The following is a 21039-nucleotide window of genomic DNA, read 5'->3' as shown; positions in this document are numbered from 1 at the left end:
TTAGAGTATTTCACAACAATGACAGATAGCAACTAAGTGCAACAACAAATGAAAAGCAAGTACAGCCTCTCAGGCAGTAGTCACTCAACTCGTCACAACAGCTCAACCTCTCGGCTCTCAGCCCTTAGCACTCACACTCAATGGGTACCTGGGCTCACTGGGGGTGTTCAGACTCCGGAGGGGCTCCTACAGCCTAAGCGCTATAATCTGCACGGACAACTCACATGCCATAGTATAAATATCTAGATCTGCATGGACAACTCATGTGCTATAGTATAATATAAGGATCAGCACGGACAACTCACGTGCTGCACGGACAACTCACGTGCTATAGTATAATATCTCACAATCAGGCCCTCAGCCTCACTCAATTATAAATCTCTCCAGTCTCTCGGGCTCTCAGAAATCATGAAATCTGCCCAAACAACAATGATATGATGCATCAATATTGAACAATAGAGACTGAGATAAAATAATCAATTAAGCTGTGACTGAGTACAAAAACAACAATTAAGTAGATAGTTCAATATGTATGCTACCTCTGTGGGTCCTAACAGTACCAACATATAGTCTAAACATGATTTCTAACATGACTTATAGTTAAATTTCTACAACACATAGAGAGCACATAACTAACAACACGTTATTCAACTTTACAGTTTCTACGGGACGAACCAAGTCATAATCCCCTTGGTGCACGCCCATACGCCCATCACCTAGCATGTGCGTCACCTCCAAAGTAATAACATGACACACAATTTCGGGGTTTCATACCCTCAAGACCAGATTTAAAATTGTTACTTACCTTAATCCGAGCAAATCTCTACTCTGAAATGCCCTTGCCTCTCTAATCGGCATCCGATCGTCCCGAATCTAGCCACAAGCAGTACAATACCATTAATATATGCTAAAGAAATCATCACAGTTCAAATCTGAGATCGTTTACACGTAAGTCAACATCCGGTTGACTTTTCCAACATAAGCTTCTACTTTAGAAACTAAGTGTCTCAATTCACTTTGAAACTACTCAGGACCCGAACCAACTAACCCGGTGTAACACAATATAGCTGAAGGACACAAAAAAGAAGTAGAAATGGGGGAAACAGGGCTATAACTCTCGAAATGACCGGCCGGGTCGTTACATCCTCCCCCCCTAAACATACGTTCGTCCTCGAAAGTGCCGGGAGTTGTTTCCAGGCCATCAAATCCCTATTCCATCATACCATGCATATACCCGGGGTGATCTCACGTCACCCTATTCTATATAGGCCTGACCACACAACATAACTGAAAATCATTAATTTAACCTTAGCCCAAAAAATCTTGGAGCCAAATTTCTAACATCCAGAATTCTTTTCAAGACCCGAATCTCACATTCACACACTGTATAAGACTGAACGAGCTGCATCGAGCCATAACTATAACCACAGATATAATCAACTAATATTTTACACAACTCGCATGGTCATGGCACCATTCCTGATCACAGTAACTACTCCAAAACCAACCAAGTACTAGTATTAAACCCCATATCGAACTAAACATCACCCCAAAACTTCGTACACTATCGATAATAAAAGAAACATGCAGAATCTCCTAATCTCTTATCAGATCAGCATGTCATGGAGCTCTCTCACCCCACCCAGAACTATAATCCCTTTCTTAGCCGACTTTCACTGTCATCTTTCCAAATATACCGTAATCAAACCTGACAGTACCCATTTTGGGTCCAATGACCTTATATTATTAAACACAACTATCCCACATACATGCCATACCAATATAACTCAGAGCCTCAAACCGTGCGATCTGTGTGCCAATACACAACAATTCAAATGTATTCAGTCATGGGAAATGGCTCAAATGAGAGAACTGCCCCGCCAGATTAACAAGTACCGCCACAAAGAAATGCTGAAAATCCATCACACACCGACGAACCATCACACGATTCTAATGCAAGGTTCATACCTTAACATAACTCTACTGCAATGCATGCCCCCATCCCAATGCTGTCTTATAGGAGTGTAATACAACTTGTGTCCAGAAATTCCTTTACCGGTATACCCCGAACCCGAAACATCTAATTTCATGAACTGGTTGGCCAAGGCCTGAACATCAAATGCAAGCGGTCCCAAACCGAGCTACAAAATTCGAAAACGGCTAAAAATAGTGAAACCCCAAACTTAAAGGTTCTGTCCAGCATCTTCCGCATTTGCGGTCGAATAGCTGCATCACCCACAGGTTCAGGATCGTATACGGTATATTGTGATGCCTCTCACATTGGGCTTGGTGTAGTATTAATACAAGATGGCAAGGTAATTGTATATGCGTCGCAGCAAGTGAAAGTTCATGAGAATACCTGGAACTGTGTGCCTCTTCAAGAATTAATTCACGAAGCCCATCCACATTAGGCACAAAAATATGACCCTACATTCACAGAACTCCATCTTCCCCCACAGCAACACCCGTTGAGTTAAATACATAGATTATAGGTAGATTATAACTAGTAAATCTTAGAAATCAAGGGTCTAGGTGTGGCCATTGTTGATAAAATAGGTTCGCCAGTTGAGGTCCAAGAGGATTTCTACAGTAAAAGTCCAGTGGAGGGGCCAACCAGTCGAGCCCTACCATGTCTTGTGTCCTTCCATGTCCTGCGTCCTACCGTGGCCATATCCTGCCACGTCCGACGTCGGGCCAGGCTTAATAATCGAGTGAATGTATCGAACTCGAGATAATGTAGCCCGTAGGCTTAATAGTCGAGTGAATGTATCCCAATAGTAACCATAAATGAACGATAGACATGATCTACCACGACCGAATCTCCCACCGCTATGGACGGGCAAGACCTCGTGCATCAGGCTATGGAAAACTTTAGAATCATTAAGGAGCGGTTGAGAACTGCTCAGAGTCATCAAAATTCCTATTCGGATGTTCTTCGCACTCTATGGGATGAAGCAGGCTCCAAGAGCATGGTATGAAAGATTATCAAAATTCTTACTTGAGTATGGCTACAAGAGAGATAAAATTAATCGCGTATGTGGGAAATTTGAGAGGAAGCTGAATCACACGTTTGTGCTACGCGATCGCGTAAAGAGGGATGTGATCGCATATAGTCAGAACCGGGTGCATCGCGATTGCGTGGGACTTGATGCGATCGCGTAGGGTTAATGTTTGGGCAGAAAATTTGAGGCCGGAGCCGAGGTAGAGGCCGAGGAAGGGCACGTGCTACGACTAGAGCACCTATCAGAACAACAGTTGGGGAGCCACCAGTAGCTCCGGTTGAGGGACAGGTACCAGAAACACCTGTTGTTACTGAGGTACCGCCTTGTTGTCTTAAAAGTAAATGTGCAGGGAAAACTCCCGAGGAACCGCCTCGTAGTCTCAAAAGTAAATATGCAGGAAGAACTCCCGAGGAACTGACATTCCTAAAACTGCTTTAAGGACTCGTTATGGGCATTAAGAGTTTTTGGTGATGGCTTTTGGTTTGACTAATTCCCCAGTAGCCTTTATGGTCACAGATGCGACGAGTGAGCCACAGGTGTGGAGCCGCATCTGCGGAAGGGCAGTCGCAGATGCAGAGGTGAGAAGGACCCAAGCCGAAAAACACAAAAAATGAGGAACGATCATGGCGGAGCGTTGACTATGGTCCCTTAGGTCGTATTTGATGGCCCTGAAAAATTTTAGGTGATCCGGGGTCAAAATTATGCGACCGCGGAAGTCTCTCACGTGGATGCGGTAGAAATTACGCGGTCCGCGAAACAATATTCAAACCAGGTCCAGATATGAAGAAACGCGGACCGCGATCAGAATTACGCGGCCGCGAAAGCAAGTGTGCAGCCGTGGTCAGAATTACGCGGCCGCGAAGACGCACCATAAGCTTGCCCGTAGTGTACTACTCTACTAATTGAGATCATTCAGTCAAGGATCAAGTAGGACTTTAACTGGTTATAATGTAGGCTGATTCCACATATAAGGAAGTTTGCCAGATCCTCGAACCGTGGCACTTCCTTCATTGAAATAGCCAAGAGTTGCTCGTCGGGAAATGAGTCATAATTATTGTCAACTATAAATTATGAACGGGGTAGTTCTTCTCATGGGGCTTCAACTGGCGTGAAGAATAAGCAATCACCCTACCCTCCTGCATCAAGACCTTGGAAGTTGTTTATTTGCCCTTAAAAATTGTTCGCATATTGCACTTCCTCCTCTTGTTCATTATAAGAATCATCTTGCTCAAAACCACCATAATCTTGCACAAATTACAAAGAAAAGATGAATGGATGTAGAACTCGATGATTATTTCCCCCAAAAGTTGTTCCACGAGCTATTCTTGCCTCTGGTCGCAAAACTCCTTCAAAAGTGGTGTTTAATGACTATTTATATGTGTAGGAAAAGACCTAAACGACATAGCCCAAGTCCTAAAACATCATATGAACTTAGTCAAAACCTAAAATCACATCAAACAATGCTAAAACTACGGCGTCGGACGTGGCCATGGCACGGCGTCGAACGCTGCGGGACGTGGCCATGGCACGACGTCGAACGCTGCGGGACATGGCACGGCGTCGAACGTGGCCATGGCACGGCGTCGGCTACAAAAAAAAGAAACTACCTTGGCCAAACTGTCATCAGCCGAGGTTCAACTTCGGGGAGTCAAAGAGAGAAGTTCGGCCTAAGCCAAGAGGATCGAGGAGCCTAACCTCGAAGAAGTAGTGACGAGGGGTCGACTCCGACACTTATGTTGATATATGACTTGTTGGTATTTTTGGTTGAGGTCCCGAGGGCCTCGGGGCCCACAACCCTATTTCTAAACAGATTCAATATGGCATGTGAAACTACTAAGGGCGAAATAATTCTTCATAACTTGAGTTTGGGACCTCCGAATTCAATTTCGGGCATACGCCCAGGTCCCATAATTCGATACGGACCCACCGACGCCATCAAAACATGAATCCGGGCCCGTTTAGGTAAACACAGTAGGAAATCTCTGGAGATACCGTCCTGTAGTTTCAAATGAATATGCAGTACAGGGGGATCTCCCGAAATATGTCCGTAGTCCCGACCCCGATATCAAAAAGTCCACTCCCGGTCAAACTTCCCAAAACCTTCAAATTCCAATTTTCGCCAGATGACCTCAAAATGACCTACGGACCTCCAAATCCACATCTGGACGCGCTCCCACATATATATATATATATATATATATATATATATATGTGGTTGTACTCATGCTACACCCTGCGCTTTATGTGCAGATTCAGGTGAGTTAGAGTGCAGTGATCGTTGAGTTCAGGCCGACTATCTGTGGAGATTTCAAGGTAGCTGCTAGCGTCTGCAGGACCTTGTTACTCCTTTTATCATTTCGAATTTCCAAATGAGCCAGTTATTGAGTGGAAGGGTGATGATGTAGTACCGAAGGGTAGGTTTATTTCTTACCTAAAGGCCACAAAAATAATCGCAAATAGAGGTTTTTGGGGGGTCGCGTGCGAGGACGCGGCCATGGCACGGCGTCGGACGCTGTGAGACATGGCACGGCATCGGACGTGGCCATGGCACGGCGTCGAACGCTGCGGGACGTTCGGGTAACACTAGAGGTGATTAACTATCCGAAGAGGTCTTGTTTTAATGTATTTGAATTATATAATATCCGCATCATAAGTCTTGAAGTCAATTCTAATGATTTGATACAAATTCCTGTATTGCACCGATTGTAGGTTGTAATATTGATGAATTCTTGAGTTTTTTTTCCTTGGTTGGTTCCCCAGTCTCATATGACATAGACTAATTTAAGGGATCAGTTATTTATATTATGATTAATTACTATTAAAAGCATGGCATACTATATATATCTGAGGGCACAATTGGAGGGTTAGATCAAAGTTTTGACGCGATTCGAGGTTGAAGACTCGCCTGAACGAGGTAAGTAACTTGTTTACATTTAGTTTGATTGTAATTGCCCCATTAGCTATGAGAAACGACGTTATCTTCTAACAAAGTTGGTGAATGATTGGTCGAAGGAGAGAGTTCATATTGCACAAGATCCATCCCATGTATTAAATTTTAGCTCAGTCCAATTGGACAAAGATTTGACTTATGAAGAGGAGCCGGTAGCTATTCTAGCCCGGCAGGTCCGATGTCCTGCGACGTCCGATGCCGTGCCATGGCCACGCCCTGCCATGTCCTACGTCGTGCCATGGCCATGTCCTGCCATGTCCGATGCCGAGCCATGGCCACGTATGATGAGATCGAGTCTGCCCTATAAAAGGAGCTATGATATGGTATCACAACCTGCCTCCCAATGCTATTGACTCGTTTACTATGCTGGTAGATTCCTTCTTCCCAGCGACCTCTCGCACCTGCGGTCCCGCGGGTGCGGCCTAATTCCTCTACGGACCTCCAAATAATATTCCGGACACGCTCCTAAGCCCAAAATCACCATATTGGGCATACCAATGGACCCTAAATCAACTCTGGTCACCCACAAATAGATAAATAATCCTTCGAAAGTCAACAATGACTGAATCATAACATATACTATCATCTGGCTAGCTTCGGCCATGACTTCATACTCCACTACCATGAAACAATCTGCTCCCGAGGACTCCCCATCTCCAAATTCATCAAACACATGAATCACCGTAACTGATCCCAACTCCACCACTAGAATGACTAACACATCTTCCATTCACGATCTTCCTATAAGGAATACTTTCATAATTCTTCAGTGCCACATAGCAGTAATTTGAATATCAGCAATCTATCAACCAGGTGAGTACTGTAATACCAATGAACATCCGTAAGTCAAAACACAATGCGCCTTTTGAAATGCGCACCCTTCTCAGGGATTACCGAGCAGTTATAACATTCATCTAATTATCTTAAATTGACCATTCTGTCTAAAATTCATGATCTTCCTTTCAAGAATGAACTGCCACCTTGTACATGTAAATCTTAATCTCGCGCCACACACCACATCTATCATGTCATCATGTGACAAGCACGAGAATCTCATTATCAACTTTGGGTAACCAGCAAATTACATACCCGACCATTCAGTAACCTTCATTTTGCTTCCTCCTAGGAGGAAATCACAATACACAACACGTTCCCTACACTGGTAGAATATATCCAGTTCAACCCATGGAAGAAATCATTAAGAACACTTTGAAATCCATTTGCACATAACCAAGCTATCAAAACTGAATCCCTCTAACTCGACCAAGCCACGCAGGTAACCAAACCCAAGAGTATTGCCACAAAGCACCCGTAGAAAACCCTCCACATCATAACCACCCAAAAGAACCGATCATATCTATTACCATGTTGTCCTATTTCTCCAAGTCCCTTCCGAATTTATCTTCAGATTGATACTTCTCCTTGCTAAATGGCCACGATCTTTAGCCGCAACTCACCCCACAAACCTTAGCATAGAACCACAATGCCCTACGGCCCTTAAGCAGTTGTATTCTTATTAAGAACCTTCATAAATACCCCAACTGTAACACTCAATCTGAAAATAATTTATGTGAATTTAAAATTGTTCTTCTTACCTTCCTTATACTAAAGTGTAGAATCCATAGTCATACAGAATTTTCGTAAGTCCAGGCACCATCAAATGCAAATCTCAGTTTTATCCATGCACAAGTTCGGAGAAATTCTCAATTGCTATATATAAATCTTGAACCCATTAGAACCTCCTAGAGAGTCCTCCACTCTGCTCAAATCTAAATTGCACCGCCCGAACGGGCCGAAAGACACGTGCTCCCTTAGCTTGACCACACTTAAAGAAGTAAACCTACCTTAACGTCACCATTAAAATTCATACTTCGTGCGTACTACATCCAACAATAACAACTCGATCATCCCATGATTTTTATATACTCATAAAGTGTAATATAACCTGCATTCAGGAATTTCTTTACTCGAGTCATCCTCGATCTCAACCTCTGCATGTTATAACTAATCCACAAGTATTCCTCATACCAAAACTAAAATTTAACACATAACCATGAAATCAAATTGTTAATAGCAAGCTTCCCTACTTAGCTTTAAGCTGCAATTATATAAAATTAGAACCCGCAAGGATTGCTCCTTCTCAATTACCAAGATCTCGCATTGTTAACCCGCCAGACTTCTCGAAGTCTTTTGTTAAGCTTTTCATGAACATTCCGAATCACCAGCCCAGTTACACACATGACCTCTTACCGGGTAGCAAGTAATATTTCTCGCAAAAGCTTCATCAATATCACATCGCCGCTAACTGCTCACAGGAGATAACCCATATGTGGAATTCCTTACCAATATCGGTCGCGCCCCTTTTTTTCTCACGAAATCGGGTTTCGGCATTGACAACTCTTTTAAAAAAGGGAGGAAGGGTTACTAAAAGAGAGATTCGCCACCCAACGAATTAGGGTGTGTTACGGCACCTATTGCAAATGACTTGGGTTTACTAGTTTGCGTCACCAAAGATCGGATAAGGGCTCAAATTACCTCGAGGAGAAGGTGTTAGGCACTCCTCGAGGTACAAAATGGTGGGTCCCAGCCGAACTCAAATCATGTGAATTAGTCTAAGAGAAAAGAAACAATTGACAAATGAAATAAACGATTTATTCTAAAACAGAAATGGGGGGTCCTAAGTTTTTTAGCCTAAAGGATCACCCCGTGCAACATAACTAATACATTGTAACTCCCTCAAGACGGGGTGTTAATCATATTATTCAGCGGGCACATACTATCATCTCCTGCTACCCGATTACTATCTTTTAGTTGTTTACTTAAAGTTCTAGTCAATTTTAAGTCGTACTCTATGCGTGCACTACCCGTCCCATGCGTAGGGTCCAGGAGGCATTTGGACCTCTATTTCAGGGTGGTTCTAAACCTTAACTTAGGTTGCTCAAAAGGAGAAAACTAGGCAACATACAAAAACAGTTAGGACTTTCAAATAGAAACAAGTATGGGTTCAAGTTACCCTCCGCATTTAGACATCAAATGCACGCCAAACTGATTAGCATTGACAATTGCATATTTTAATAAGTTAATGTTGTAGAACCCTACATGCAAGATCTCTATGTGACACTGAATTTAATGAGCAAACATTTTATACGTAAAAGCCTTTTCTCTTGATACAATTTTTAAAACTGACATAATTGCCTACTGATTGCAAGTATAAGGGATTAAAACCTATAGGCATGATGTCTAGGTGATTCACGCAATAACTAACAATGGTAATCCCAGGAATATGTTCAGAATTGCTTAATCGAGTCCTATAGGCATGGTTTCTAAAATGGTAATTAGCACAGTGTTGAAAACTCTTAAAGAAACGAGCAGGGCGATAATTAAAACGGATTCAGACTCTATAGGCATGATTTCTAGAATTAAAATCGATTTTATATCATATAGGCATGATTTCTATAATTAAAAATTGAAGTTAGATCCTATAGGCATGGCATCAAATTTGTAGATTAAACTGTAGGTAAAGAGAATCCTATGCACACATTGAGATATTAATCATTCAATATCCTATAAGCATGGTTTCTAACAGGTAAAAGCAGAACACATTTAAACCAAACAAAGAACCTATAAGCATGATTTCTAACGCACATTAGAGCAATGAAATGAACCTATAGGCAGGATTTCTACCCATTTCAATACAAGTGTAAGATAAAACCCCTTTTCCAATTTAACTAATACCCCAAAATGTTATTATAAGAATTATTACAGACCAGAATGAATGGAATAAATTACAAAGTAGAATAACAATAGGGAGCCTACACCAGGCCCAAAGATATACCCAACCAAGCCAAGATTTCATTCTCATGGCTCATAACAACCCAAAATTAAATCTTCATGGACATAAGGCAGCCAGGAATTAAGTGATTCACCCAGTGGGCATAAAACAGAGTTGAGCATATAGAACCAAGACCCTAGCGTGTCACAGTTCCCAAGGGCTTCGAGAACCTAGGGCAGTGGTCACACTAGGGAGGTTAACAGAGATAATTCAGGGGAGAGACTAGGGACCAAGTCCTAGTGTGTCAGAGTTCACAAGGTTCTCAAATGAACCCCGAGCAGTGCTCACACTAGGGAGGTCAAAGGACAGAACCTACGTAGCCTTGGCTTTTAGCCGGCTAAGAATGGGATTCAAAGAGCTTAGGTGACAAGTGAAAGAAGGGACCAAAGTTGAGAAACAAGAATTGAGGGATTTAAAGAGACACGACCAAATTGAGCAAACAAAGCAAATAGTTGAATAAATCAAAGAACATTAAAAAAAAGCAAGCTGAATGTAAACTGAGAAATAGGTCCCACACTTAACACAAAAGCAGTCATATGCTAAAAAGAAGTTGAGAAAAGAACGTGTTTGCAGGATTGACAAAGATTGTTGTACACAGGTGCAAAACAAGTTGAAACATGATTGAATTATGCTAAGTACACAACCTTGTATTATTACCAAGAAAACGGGACAGCATTATGATGAGTCAAATAATCATAGAAAGAGCAAGGCATCATGTTAGCACAGGGGTGAGATTACAATCACAAATTAAGACACATATGCAAAGCTATTACTACAGAGTGGAGGGTAAAATCATGTCAAGTAGCAGATATAGGCATTCAAGCTTTGTCATAGTGGTCTAATTTGCTAAAGATGATCCAGTTATAATAAAGGTTTAGCCTAACATTGCAAAGTAACAATTCAAACATGATGAGACAACTGTTCCAAGTCACAAGCAAACACCAGAGGGGTATGGGGCGAGTGATCATGTTGAGTGACACAATAGCAGAGAGACAGATTATGACTAACAATAAAGGTCTTAACACAGGCTAACACAAATATGAGGCATCCACTACAGGGATTCAGGAAAAAGTAAGTAAACATGTTCATGATCATTCGGGAGTCAATTCACTAACTAAATAAACCTTAAGAAGGTTTAGTTTAATCAGGCTAGGAGTAGATAACTTCAGAACCGGTAGCATTAAGAGCAGTTAAATGCTAAAGAGACTAAAAGCATATAAAGTTGACAGAACGATGCCTAAACATAACTCAGAAGCATATTGAACAATGGATTCAGAAGTAAGACCACATACAAATTAGAGACACGTAAGGATGAAATTGCAAAAGTTAAGTGACTTACTAGTTAAGCGAAAATGCATAAAATTACAGAAATCCACAATATTCTGAATAGCAAGATCTCAGAACTAAATAGCCTTGGCTTTCAGCCGGCCAAAATCAGAGTATAGAATGCAATATCAGAGTAAAGCTTTAGATCTAGTGAGTCAAAGTATCCTCTAAAGGGAATGAGGGAAGGGTTTATATAGTGTAGAAATGGAACACATAGACATGGAAAACAAATTATTTAGATGCAAACAAGATAGAAAGAAAATATTCTGGAATCAATTAGAAGTGATTTTAGAGCATAAATTAGAGATTCAGTAAATCAACAGGGAAACGCATAAATAATACTAAAAATACCAAAATCGTTCAGAGTCATATTTAAGGCAAAGAATAAAGTAAAAAAATAGGGAAAGATAAGGAAAAAGAGTAGTCAAACATAGGAAAGGAAAAATATCAAGTAAGAATCGGTAAGAAACAAAGGGGAATTAAAACCCTAGTTGGCACAAGTCGAAGATTGGCCGAAATCTCGGCTAATCGGACCCATATAGCCATGGCTGTGAAGCATATGGACGAGATACATGTCCAGATTCAAGTAGTCAAGAGGAAATGGTCAAAATCTGAGGTGTAGTACTTGCCATGTTTAGGCAAGTACTACGAGGTAACATAGAATCATAGGAGATGGTGGTATAATACACAAAAGGTAAGAAAATCATGGCAAAATCCATGATTGAGGCAGATTTGGAGAGGTTTTTTGAGAGGTGGTGGGTTAGGGTTTTCATAGAGGTGAGAATAGAGTGGCGGCGGGTTTGGAGGGAATAGGGTTAAGGTTTAGGGTTGAGTGATATAAGGAAAGGAGGGAGTCGTTTGTGAGCTGTTGGTCATTTTTTATCAACGACTGGGATTTGAGAAGGGGTTGGGTCGGGTTTGGACTGGGTTGGGTCATTTAGGATTGGGCTGGGGTTATTGGGCCAAGGTTTGGGTAGTCAGGTCCGAAAATAGGAGGAATTTAGGGCTAGATTTTAAATACCCAATTTTACTCAAATAAATAATTTATAAAAGTAATAAATAAATAAAAAAAATATTATTTATGCATGTAAATGATTAAAAAAAATTATTTAACATTATAAAAATATAAAAAGTTATTTTTTGTATAAATAATATAATTATATGTACAAATGGGCTATTATTGCAAAATATGAAATTTAGCTCTAAATAATGCAAATGTAATTATACGAAATGCACTGAAAATATTTAAAACCTCATATTGGTATAAATGATAAGTTTGGATGATTAAATCATCATAAAAATAATTATGTGGGTAATTATTGGATATTTATATAATAAAATGCAGAAATAAATTGATTTAAAGTCTTTAAAAATAATGGAAGATTATTAAAAATACTTGTGTATGCTTGTAAATCGAAATGCACTATTTTTAATGTATATATATATATTTGGAAAAATATGAGGGAAACATTGGGTATCAATAGTTGCCCATCTTTACCCGGGAAGGATAAAAGAGTTGTCGGGTAAAGAAATGATGAGCGATTTTGACTGAATGGGGTGAGTTGAAAAAATGTAGGCCACACTCTGATCTCTGAGCTGCCTACACATCCCTGGTATTACAGGGATCAGGCCATGTGTAGTACGGGATCCAACGGACCAATGGAGTTGTTGTAAGAGCAGATAAAATATTCTGGATAAGACAAATCGGGATTGAGAATGGTTATGGATACTTGAGTAGGTATCAGATGAGAATGGGTAACAGATGATGATCGGTTGCGTTTGAAATAATTGAAGGATATGGACATTGAATGGAAACTGGAGCGAAGATTGCTCCCGTTAGGATAACGGTTACTTACCAGATTACCTGCAAACTCAAAATACGATGCATTTAGATTATCACATAAATTTAAACATGATGCAAGTTCATTTTGGACCATGGAGATTGTCTTTGGACGGTGAGGATGACGTCCTTAGACCATGATGTCCTGGGCCATGAATTGAGCGATAAAGGATTCGTAGGCCATGAAATGATGTTCTCGGGCTATGAAGATGGTGCCTCCGAACCATGATGCCTTTGAATAATGATGTGCAAGATTAAGAGATCCTTAGGCCAAGGCATGGTGTCTTCCGGCTATGAGGATGATGCCTTCGCATGATGCTTGAGATGATGCTTGGCTATATGTCAGCCCATGATATGCATACACATGATGCTTGAGATAAAACAAGACAGAGCTTAGTCCTATGTAGAGTTAGAGGCAGAGCTCAGCCTCGAGAGAAGAGAATGATGCAAGGTTTTTGGAATAGAGCAACATTTGTGGTCATGCAAGGAGAGACAATGCTTAGTCTCGTGGGGGAGGGGAGGCAGAGATTAGCCTTAAGCAGTTGAGAGGTAGGGCTTAGCCTCATGCAAGATTTGAGACAATGTTTAGTCTCATGCAATGGGAAGGCATAGCTTAGTCTTATGCAATTAAGGAGGCAGGGCTTGGCCTAATGCACAGATTTGAGACAATGCTTAGTCTCATGCAATGGGAAGGCAGAGCTTAGCCTTATGCAATTAAGGAGGCAGGGCTTAGCCTCATGCAAGGTTGAGACAGTGCTTAGTCTCATGCAATGGAAGGCAATGCTTAGCCTTATGCAGTTGAGGAGGCAGGGCTTATCCTCATGCAGGATGGAGACAATGCTTAGTCTCATGCAAATGGAAGGCAATGCTTAGCCTTATGCAGTTGAGGAGGCAGGTCTTAGCCTCATGCAAGATGGAGACGGTGCTTGGTCTCATTCAAGGGGAAGACAATGCTTAGCCTTATGCAGTTGAGGAGGCAGGGCTTAGCCTCATGAAAGATTTGAGACAATGCTTAGTCTCATGCAAATGGAAGGCAAATGCTTAGCCTTATGCAGTTGAGGAGGCAGGGCTTAGCCTCATGCAGGATGGAGACAATGCTTAGTCTCATGCAGTGACTAAATAATAAGTGATAGCGAAGTATTTCTTAGCTGTGGATGAGTTCAGTAGCCTTGTTGTTGTGAAGATAGTGATTCTAAGGTGCGCGCGTACTGGAGACTATCTCTTGTTCTTGCATTCAAAGAAAAATCATGAGTTTTGCGGGGGAGGTTGGTTCGTTCCTTTGTCTACTTGCTTTGCTCTGTTCCGCATTAAAATCCTGTCCGAGTTACCATGGGTAGCATCTGGCTAAGAATAAAGTTTTCGAAAAGAATATGCATGCATAGTTATTGGAAACATAGTAATGTGCAATTTAAAAATTAATTAGATGAACCAATAACTGCGACATTGTTAGAGACATTGCGACCTTCTTGCCATAGAATTTTGAGGGTCCTCCTCAAAATTCTGCCCCAGTTACCTAGACGAATCTCTGGCTGTTCCACATACAGTGTCGTTGGCTGAACTTGCTTTAGAATTTTGAGGGTCCTCCTCAAAATTCTGCCCCAGTTTTCGATTATGGGGAAAATGGAAATTTTATTGTATTGTGACTGAACCCATAAGGCTGCCTACGTATCCCATATTAAACGTGAATCAGGTTAAGAATAGTTCAATTACATCATATGAAGAAATGCAAAAAGTTTAGACATAGTATCTTTTGATTGTGTCTGAATTAATAGGCTTTGGCCAAATCTCTCCATCCATTTCTGCGAGTATGAGTGCTCCTTCTGTTAGTACTCTATGAACCATATAGGGTCCTATCCAGTTGGGTGAGAATTTTCATTTGGCTTCATCCTGATGTGGAAAGATTCATTTCAACACTAGCTGCCCCGGTGCGAACTGTCTAGGTTTGACCCTTTTGTTGAAAGCTCTAGACATTATGTTCTGATAAAGCTAACCATGACACACCGCATTCATTCTTTTCCCATCAATGAGAGCTAACTGCTCGTAGCGGCTTCTTATCTATTTCGCATCACTGAGCTCAGCTTCTTGTATAATTCTCAAGGAAGGAATTTCTACCTCGGCAGGGATGATGGCTTCAGTACCGTAGACCAATAGGTAAGGAGTTGCCCCGATTGACGTGCAGACTGTTGTACGGTATCCCAATAAGGCAAATGGCAACTTCTTGTGCCACTGCTTGTGATTCTCTACCATCTTCCTTAGTATCTTCTTAATGTTCCTGTTGGCGGCTTCCACAACTCCATTCATTTAGGGTCGGTATGCTGTGGAGTTTTTGTGCTTGATCTTGAAGGTTTCGTACATGGATTTCATTAGATCAATGTTCACATTGGTGGCATTGTCAGTGATGATGGATTCTGGAACCCCGAATCGACAAACAATGCAGTCTCTGACAAAATCTGCGATGACTTTCTTGGTTACAGCTTTGTAAGATGCAACTTCAACCCACTTTGTGAAATAGTCCATGGTCACTAGAATGAACTTGTGCTCATTTGAAGCGATGGGCTCAATTGGTCCAATGACATCCATTCCCCAATCAGCAAAAGGCCAAGGTGTGATGGTTGCATTAAGTTCATTTTGAGGTACCCGTATCATATCTGCGTGTATCTAGCACTGATGACATTTCTGGACATACCAGATGCAGTCTGTTTCCATAGTCATCCAAAAGTATCCGTCTTTAAGTATCTTCTTGGCTAGGACGAAACCATTCATATATGGGCCGCAGGTTCCAGAGTGTGTCTCTTCGAGCAATGTGGAAGCTTCCTTGGCATCAACACACCGTAATAATCCTAAGTCTGGAGTCCTTCTGTACATAATCCCTCCACTTTGGAAGAAATGGTTGGACAATCTTCGGAGCATGCATTTTTTAGTATGATTTGCATGCTCTGGGTACTCTCATTTTGCTAAGTACTCCGTGATATCATGGAACCATGGATTCCCGTCTGCTTCTTCTTCAACATGAGCGCAGTAAGCCGGCTGATTATGAATCCTTACCGGAATGGGGTCGATAAAATTCTTGTCCAGATACTGTATCATGGAGGACAAAATGGCCAATGCATCTGCGAACGCATTATGCAAGCCTCTTATTCCGCCATATTATTGGTGCATGGAAACCTGAGTTTTGCGGACACCGGATAATGTTGACCGATTTCTGACACCAAAACAGCTACGATACCGACTCCTTTGAAATTTGCAGCTCCGTCGAAAAGCATTCTCCAACCGTCGTATGATTCAGCAATATCTCCTCATACGAAAGACACTTCTTCATCAGGAAAATACGTTTTCAGTGGTTCGTATTCTCCTCCTATAGGATTTTCTGCAAGATGATCTGCTAATGCCTGTCCCTTGACTGTCTTCTGAGTTACATAGATGATGTCAAACTCACTCAACAATATTTGCCATTTGGCTAGCTTTCCTGTAGGCATAGGCTTCTGAAAGATGTACTTCAGTGGATCCATTCTCGATATGAGATATGTGGTATAAGCACAAAAGTAGTGCCTCAATTTCTGGGCTATCCATGTCAGAGCACAGCAAGTGCGTTCTAGCAGAGAGTACCTTGCTTCATAGGGTGTGAACTTCTTGCTCAGGTAATATATGATCTGCTCTTTTCTCCCTGTCTCGTCATGTTGTCCCAAGACACAACCAAAAGCCCCATCTAGTATGGAAAGGTAGAGTAATAGTGGTCTACCAGGTTCTGGCGGGAACTGGTGGTGTGGACAAGTATTCCTTGATTTTGTCAAAGGCCTTCTGACAGTGTTCAGTCCAGCTAGTGGCGGCATCCTTCTTCAGCACTTTGAAAATTGGTTCACATATTGCAGTTGATTGTGCTATGAAGCGGCTGATATAGTTGAGACGTCCCAAGAAACTCAACACCTCATGGATAGCTTTGACCTTTGACGGGTCTAACTCAATTCCTCGGCGGCTGACAATGAACCCTAACAATTTTTCGGTAGGAACTCCGAAGGCACATTTTGCGGGGTTCAGTTTCAGATTGTACTTCCGCAGCCGGTCAAAGAACTTTCTCAGATCTTCTATGTGATCTGCGGCCCTCTTGGATTTGATGATAACGTCATCAACAAATACTTCTATCTCCTTGTGTATCATGTCATGGAAAATGGTTGTCATGGCCTTCATGTAGGTGGCCCCAGCATTCTTTAAACCAAACGGCATCATTTTGTAACAGTACACTCCCCACGGCGTGATGAAAGCTGTTTTCTCCGCATCTTCTTCATCCATCCAAATATGATGATAACCCGTGAAGCAATCAACAAGGGATTGGAGTTCATGCTTGGCTCAATTGTCGATTAGTATGTGTATATTTGATAGTGGGAAATCATCTTTGGGACTTGCTCTAATTAAATCCCGATAGTCGATACACACCCTGACCTTCCCGTCTTTCTTTGGAATCGGCACGATGTTGGCCAACCAAGTTGGATATTCAACCACCCTGAGGACCTTAGCTTTGATTTTCTTGGTGACTTCTTCCTTGATTTTTAGACTCATGTCTGGCTTGAACTTCCTGAGCTTCTGCTTTACTGGTGGACACATTGGATTGGTAGGCAGCTTATGAGCTACTATGGATGTGCTCAATCCGGTCATATCGCCATACGACCATGCGAAAATGTCTTCATACTCTCTTAAGAAATGAGCGTACTCTTCCTTCTCTGATGGTGACAAGTGAATGCTTATGCGAGTTTATTTGACGGTTTCAGAATCTCCCAAGTTGACTACCTCAGTCTCGTCCAGATTGGACTTAGGTTTGTTCCCAAAATTTTCAACTTCTCTGACGATTTCCTCAGGTATCACATCTTCTTCTTCTATATTTTCAGAGTCACTACCCTTATGTTGCGTTGTCTCATTACATGTCACAGTCGTTGGTTCATCAAGGTAAGAAATAGCAATGCTGTAGAGAGAAGATATAAAAGTTAATAATAATAAAACATCAAGCCGTTGATAAGTATTGAAACGTCAAACAAAGCAAATTTTAATAACTTCAAACAATGTTTTCTAAAGCAAAATACTGAAAGGAAAGAAAAAATGTTTCAAACAAAAATGCTCAAAAGGAATTGTTTTCAAAATGAATGACAATAGCAACCATGCTACCCCGGGACTCGTCGGGCCCTAGATGGTGTGGAAGTCCAGTTCCTGAGAACAACTCCCTTCTCCATTGTCTGGATGATGAGGCCTTCTTCCTCCTCCTCCTCAACTATCACACGGCAATCCATGTCTTCATCTTCTAAGAACAGATTCCTTAAGCCAGCTAGAACTTCATCGTCTTCAGATCCCCACATCATGTCGGCCTGATAAAAGGATTGGCTCAAATGTGGTACCGGCTGCTCAAGAGTGTAATAAGGACCACGCCATAGCGGCGACCAATCGTCATACTCCTGCCATGTGTACTGATATCCAAGTCCAAAGGTTGTTCCGTGACGTTTTAGCTGTATCGGTTTAGTAATACCTTGGAGGTTCTTCCCGAGCCCTTTACTGGGTTCATACCCTGCCCACGCTAGTATGCTTTCTATTTTGCTGCTCCACCACTTGTCCTTCTCAATTGCATTGACGCGCTCGATGCGATGATAAGTTTCCCCACCTAACTTCCTTCTATTTTCCACGACCGGAACAGTTTGGTTGGTATAAATGGGATTATTCCAGTCTCCATGAATGATGACCTCCTGATGATTCCATTCAAACTTTATAGCCTGGTGCAAAGTAGAAGCCACGGCCCCGGCGGCATGTATCCAAGGTCGTCCCAACAACAGATTGTATGAGGCGGATATATCTAGCACATGAAATTCAACATCAAACTAAGTCAGGCCCATTTGGAAGCATAGATTGGTTTCCCCAATTGTGGCCCTTTGAGACCCATCGAACGCCTTCACATTCATAGTCCCTGCTCGTATTTCATGCAAACCTTTACCCAACCTTTTCAGAGTAGTCAGCGGACAGATGTTGAGACTGGACCCTCCATCTATCAAAACCCTTGCAATGAATTTATCCTCGCATTGTACCGTGATGTGCAACACCCTGTTGTGGCTTAATCCCTCTGGTGGCAGTTCGTCTTCATGAAAGGAGATCTTGTGGCTCTCCAGTACTTGCCCTACCATGTTAGCCATCTCCCCACTGGTGATATGGTTAGGTACGTAAGCTTCATTCAATACCTTCATTAAGTCATTCTGATGTGCCTAAGAATTTTGCCTTAATGATAGGATGGATATCTGAGCAGGAGTTTTGTTTAGATGGTCTACCACAGAATATTCTCTCGCTTGCATGTTTCTCCAAAGATCATTCGGGCCAGTTTCGATGATGGGCTGCTTGGAAGAAACTTCTCTACTCGTTCCTCCCAAATTCTCAGGGTCCTGGTCATTCCTTGTGCTGCACCAGATTCTTCCATTTTTCGCTTTTCCTTTCCTCTTGGCTTCTGCAACATAGTCCAAGGGTACGACATTGGATTTAAAGGGTGGTGTGGATGCTACCATCACAGTAAAGGGTGTGGTTAGTTCTATTTCGAATGGTGCAGGTGTTGTTTCCACCTCGAACGGGGTTGGTCCGGCTACTTCAACTTCAACTGGTGGTTGTATCTGTACCACAATAGGAGTAAGAGTGACCGCAGGTTTCTTTGGGTCATCCCCTTCTTGAATAAGCCCAATCGACCCTTCTGGGTCCCATTCTTCATCAGTCTCTATCACATTTACTCCCTCGCCCCTATGATCCGGGAGGGGATTGTTACGGACGTTAGGTGCAGCCTCCTTTGCTTGTATAACCTTGGTATCGATTAGTGTCTGGATCGTGTCTTTCAGGGTGCGACATTCATCAATGGTATGACCTTTCATGCCAGAGTGGTAGGCACATGTGTTGTTTAGATTGACCCATTGAGAGGAGTTTTCCATGGCAACAGCGGGAATAGAGGTGACATATCCAGCAGCTTTCAGTCTCTCATATAATTGATCGATGGGTTCAGCAATAGGGGTGTATTGTCTGGGTGGCCTGCGGTCAAAATTTGGTATGGGTTTCTGATAGTTTTGGCGGGCTGGCGGTGAGTGATAATATGCTGGCTGGGTGTTATAAGTGTGGTAGGTAGTGGCGGGTTGTGGATATCTAGGAGGTGAAGGATGATATGTGGGTGAAGTTGTTTGGTATGTAAGAGGAGATTTTGTACCTTGGGCTACCATCACGGCCCCTACTTCATTCTTCTTGGATATACCCCCTGACTGCAATGCTTTGATTGTAGCCTGTAATGCCTCAAAATTAGTTAACATTCCGCTCTTGATCCCTTCTTCAATCCTTTCCCCCAATTTGATGATGTCGGAGAATTTGTGATTCTCGGTAACCATTAACCTTTTGTAGTATTGTGGATCCTGGGCCCGGACGAAGAACTTGTTCATCTGCTCTTCTTCCAATGCCGGCCTTACTTTCGCAGCTTTCGATCTCCATTGAGTAGCATACTCGCGGAAAGTCTCTGTTGGCTTCTTCTTGAGATTCTGGATATAGAAGACATCTGGCGCTTTCTCCGTATTAAACCCGAATTGATCCATGAAATCCGATGCCATGCTTACCCAGCTAACCACTTCTTTTGATTTTGGCTGATGTACCACGATAGGGCGTCTCCAGTGAGGCTTCTCATGAATAGTTTCATGCGAATCCTTTTATCTTTTCGAACTCCTATAAGCTTGTCACAGTATGTCCTTAGATGCACCTTTGGGTCACCTGTTCCGTCAAACATCTCGAACTTAGGAGGTTTGTAACCCTCCGGCAGTTCTACGTCTGGCTGAATACACAGATCTTCATAATTCAAACCCTCAATGCCTTTACCCCCTTCGACACCCTGGATTCGGCTTGTGAGCTTCTTAAGTTCCTCTGCCATATTCTTGATGACAGGTCCTTCGCGGAGAATTTCGGTGTGTATGGGATTTGTTGAGTGGGGTGAGGTAGGGTTTCTACATATATGGGGTTACTTTCGTGGATACCGGGGATTTGGGTATAGTGATGATCACTGGTTGAGTTCTGCGAATCGGGGGTAGGTTGCGGTGTATTTTGAGGA

General features: G+C 42.1%; 1 protein-coding gene across 1 annotated transcript; it reads right to left on the bottom strand.

Moving 5' to 3' along the window:
* Nucleotides 1-19183: 19183 nt before the first annotated feature.
* LOC138899929 (uncharacterized) lies at nt 19184-20548 on the bottom strand. Its single transcript, XM_070186630.1, has one exon. It carries the CDS (start codon nt 20546-20548, stop codon nt 19184-19186), a length of 1365 nt encoding a protein of 454 aa, XP_070042731.1.
* Between the last annotated feature and the right edge of the window lie 491 nt (nt 20549-21039).

The sequence above is a fragment of the Nicotiana tomentosiformis genome, chromosome 10, assembly GCF_000390325.3.
Source record: "Nicotiana tomentosiformis chromosome 10, ASM39032v3, whole genome shotgun sequence".
NCBI lineage: Eukaryota > Viridiplantae > Streptophyta > Magnoliopsida > Solanales > Solanaceae > Nicotiana > Nicotiana tomentosiformis.
Note: the sequence above shows the minus strand (reverse complement) of the source record. Positions and strands in the feature narration are given on the sequence as shown.

Excerpts from the sequence above, each read along its gene's own strand:
- LOC138899929 (XM_070186630.1), bottom strand. The coding sequence starts at position 20,548 with ATGGCATCGGATTTCATGGATCAATTCGGGTTTAATACGGAGAAAGCG.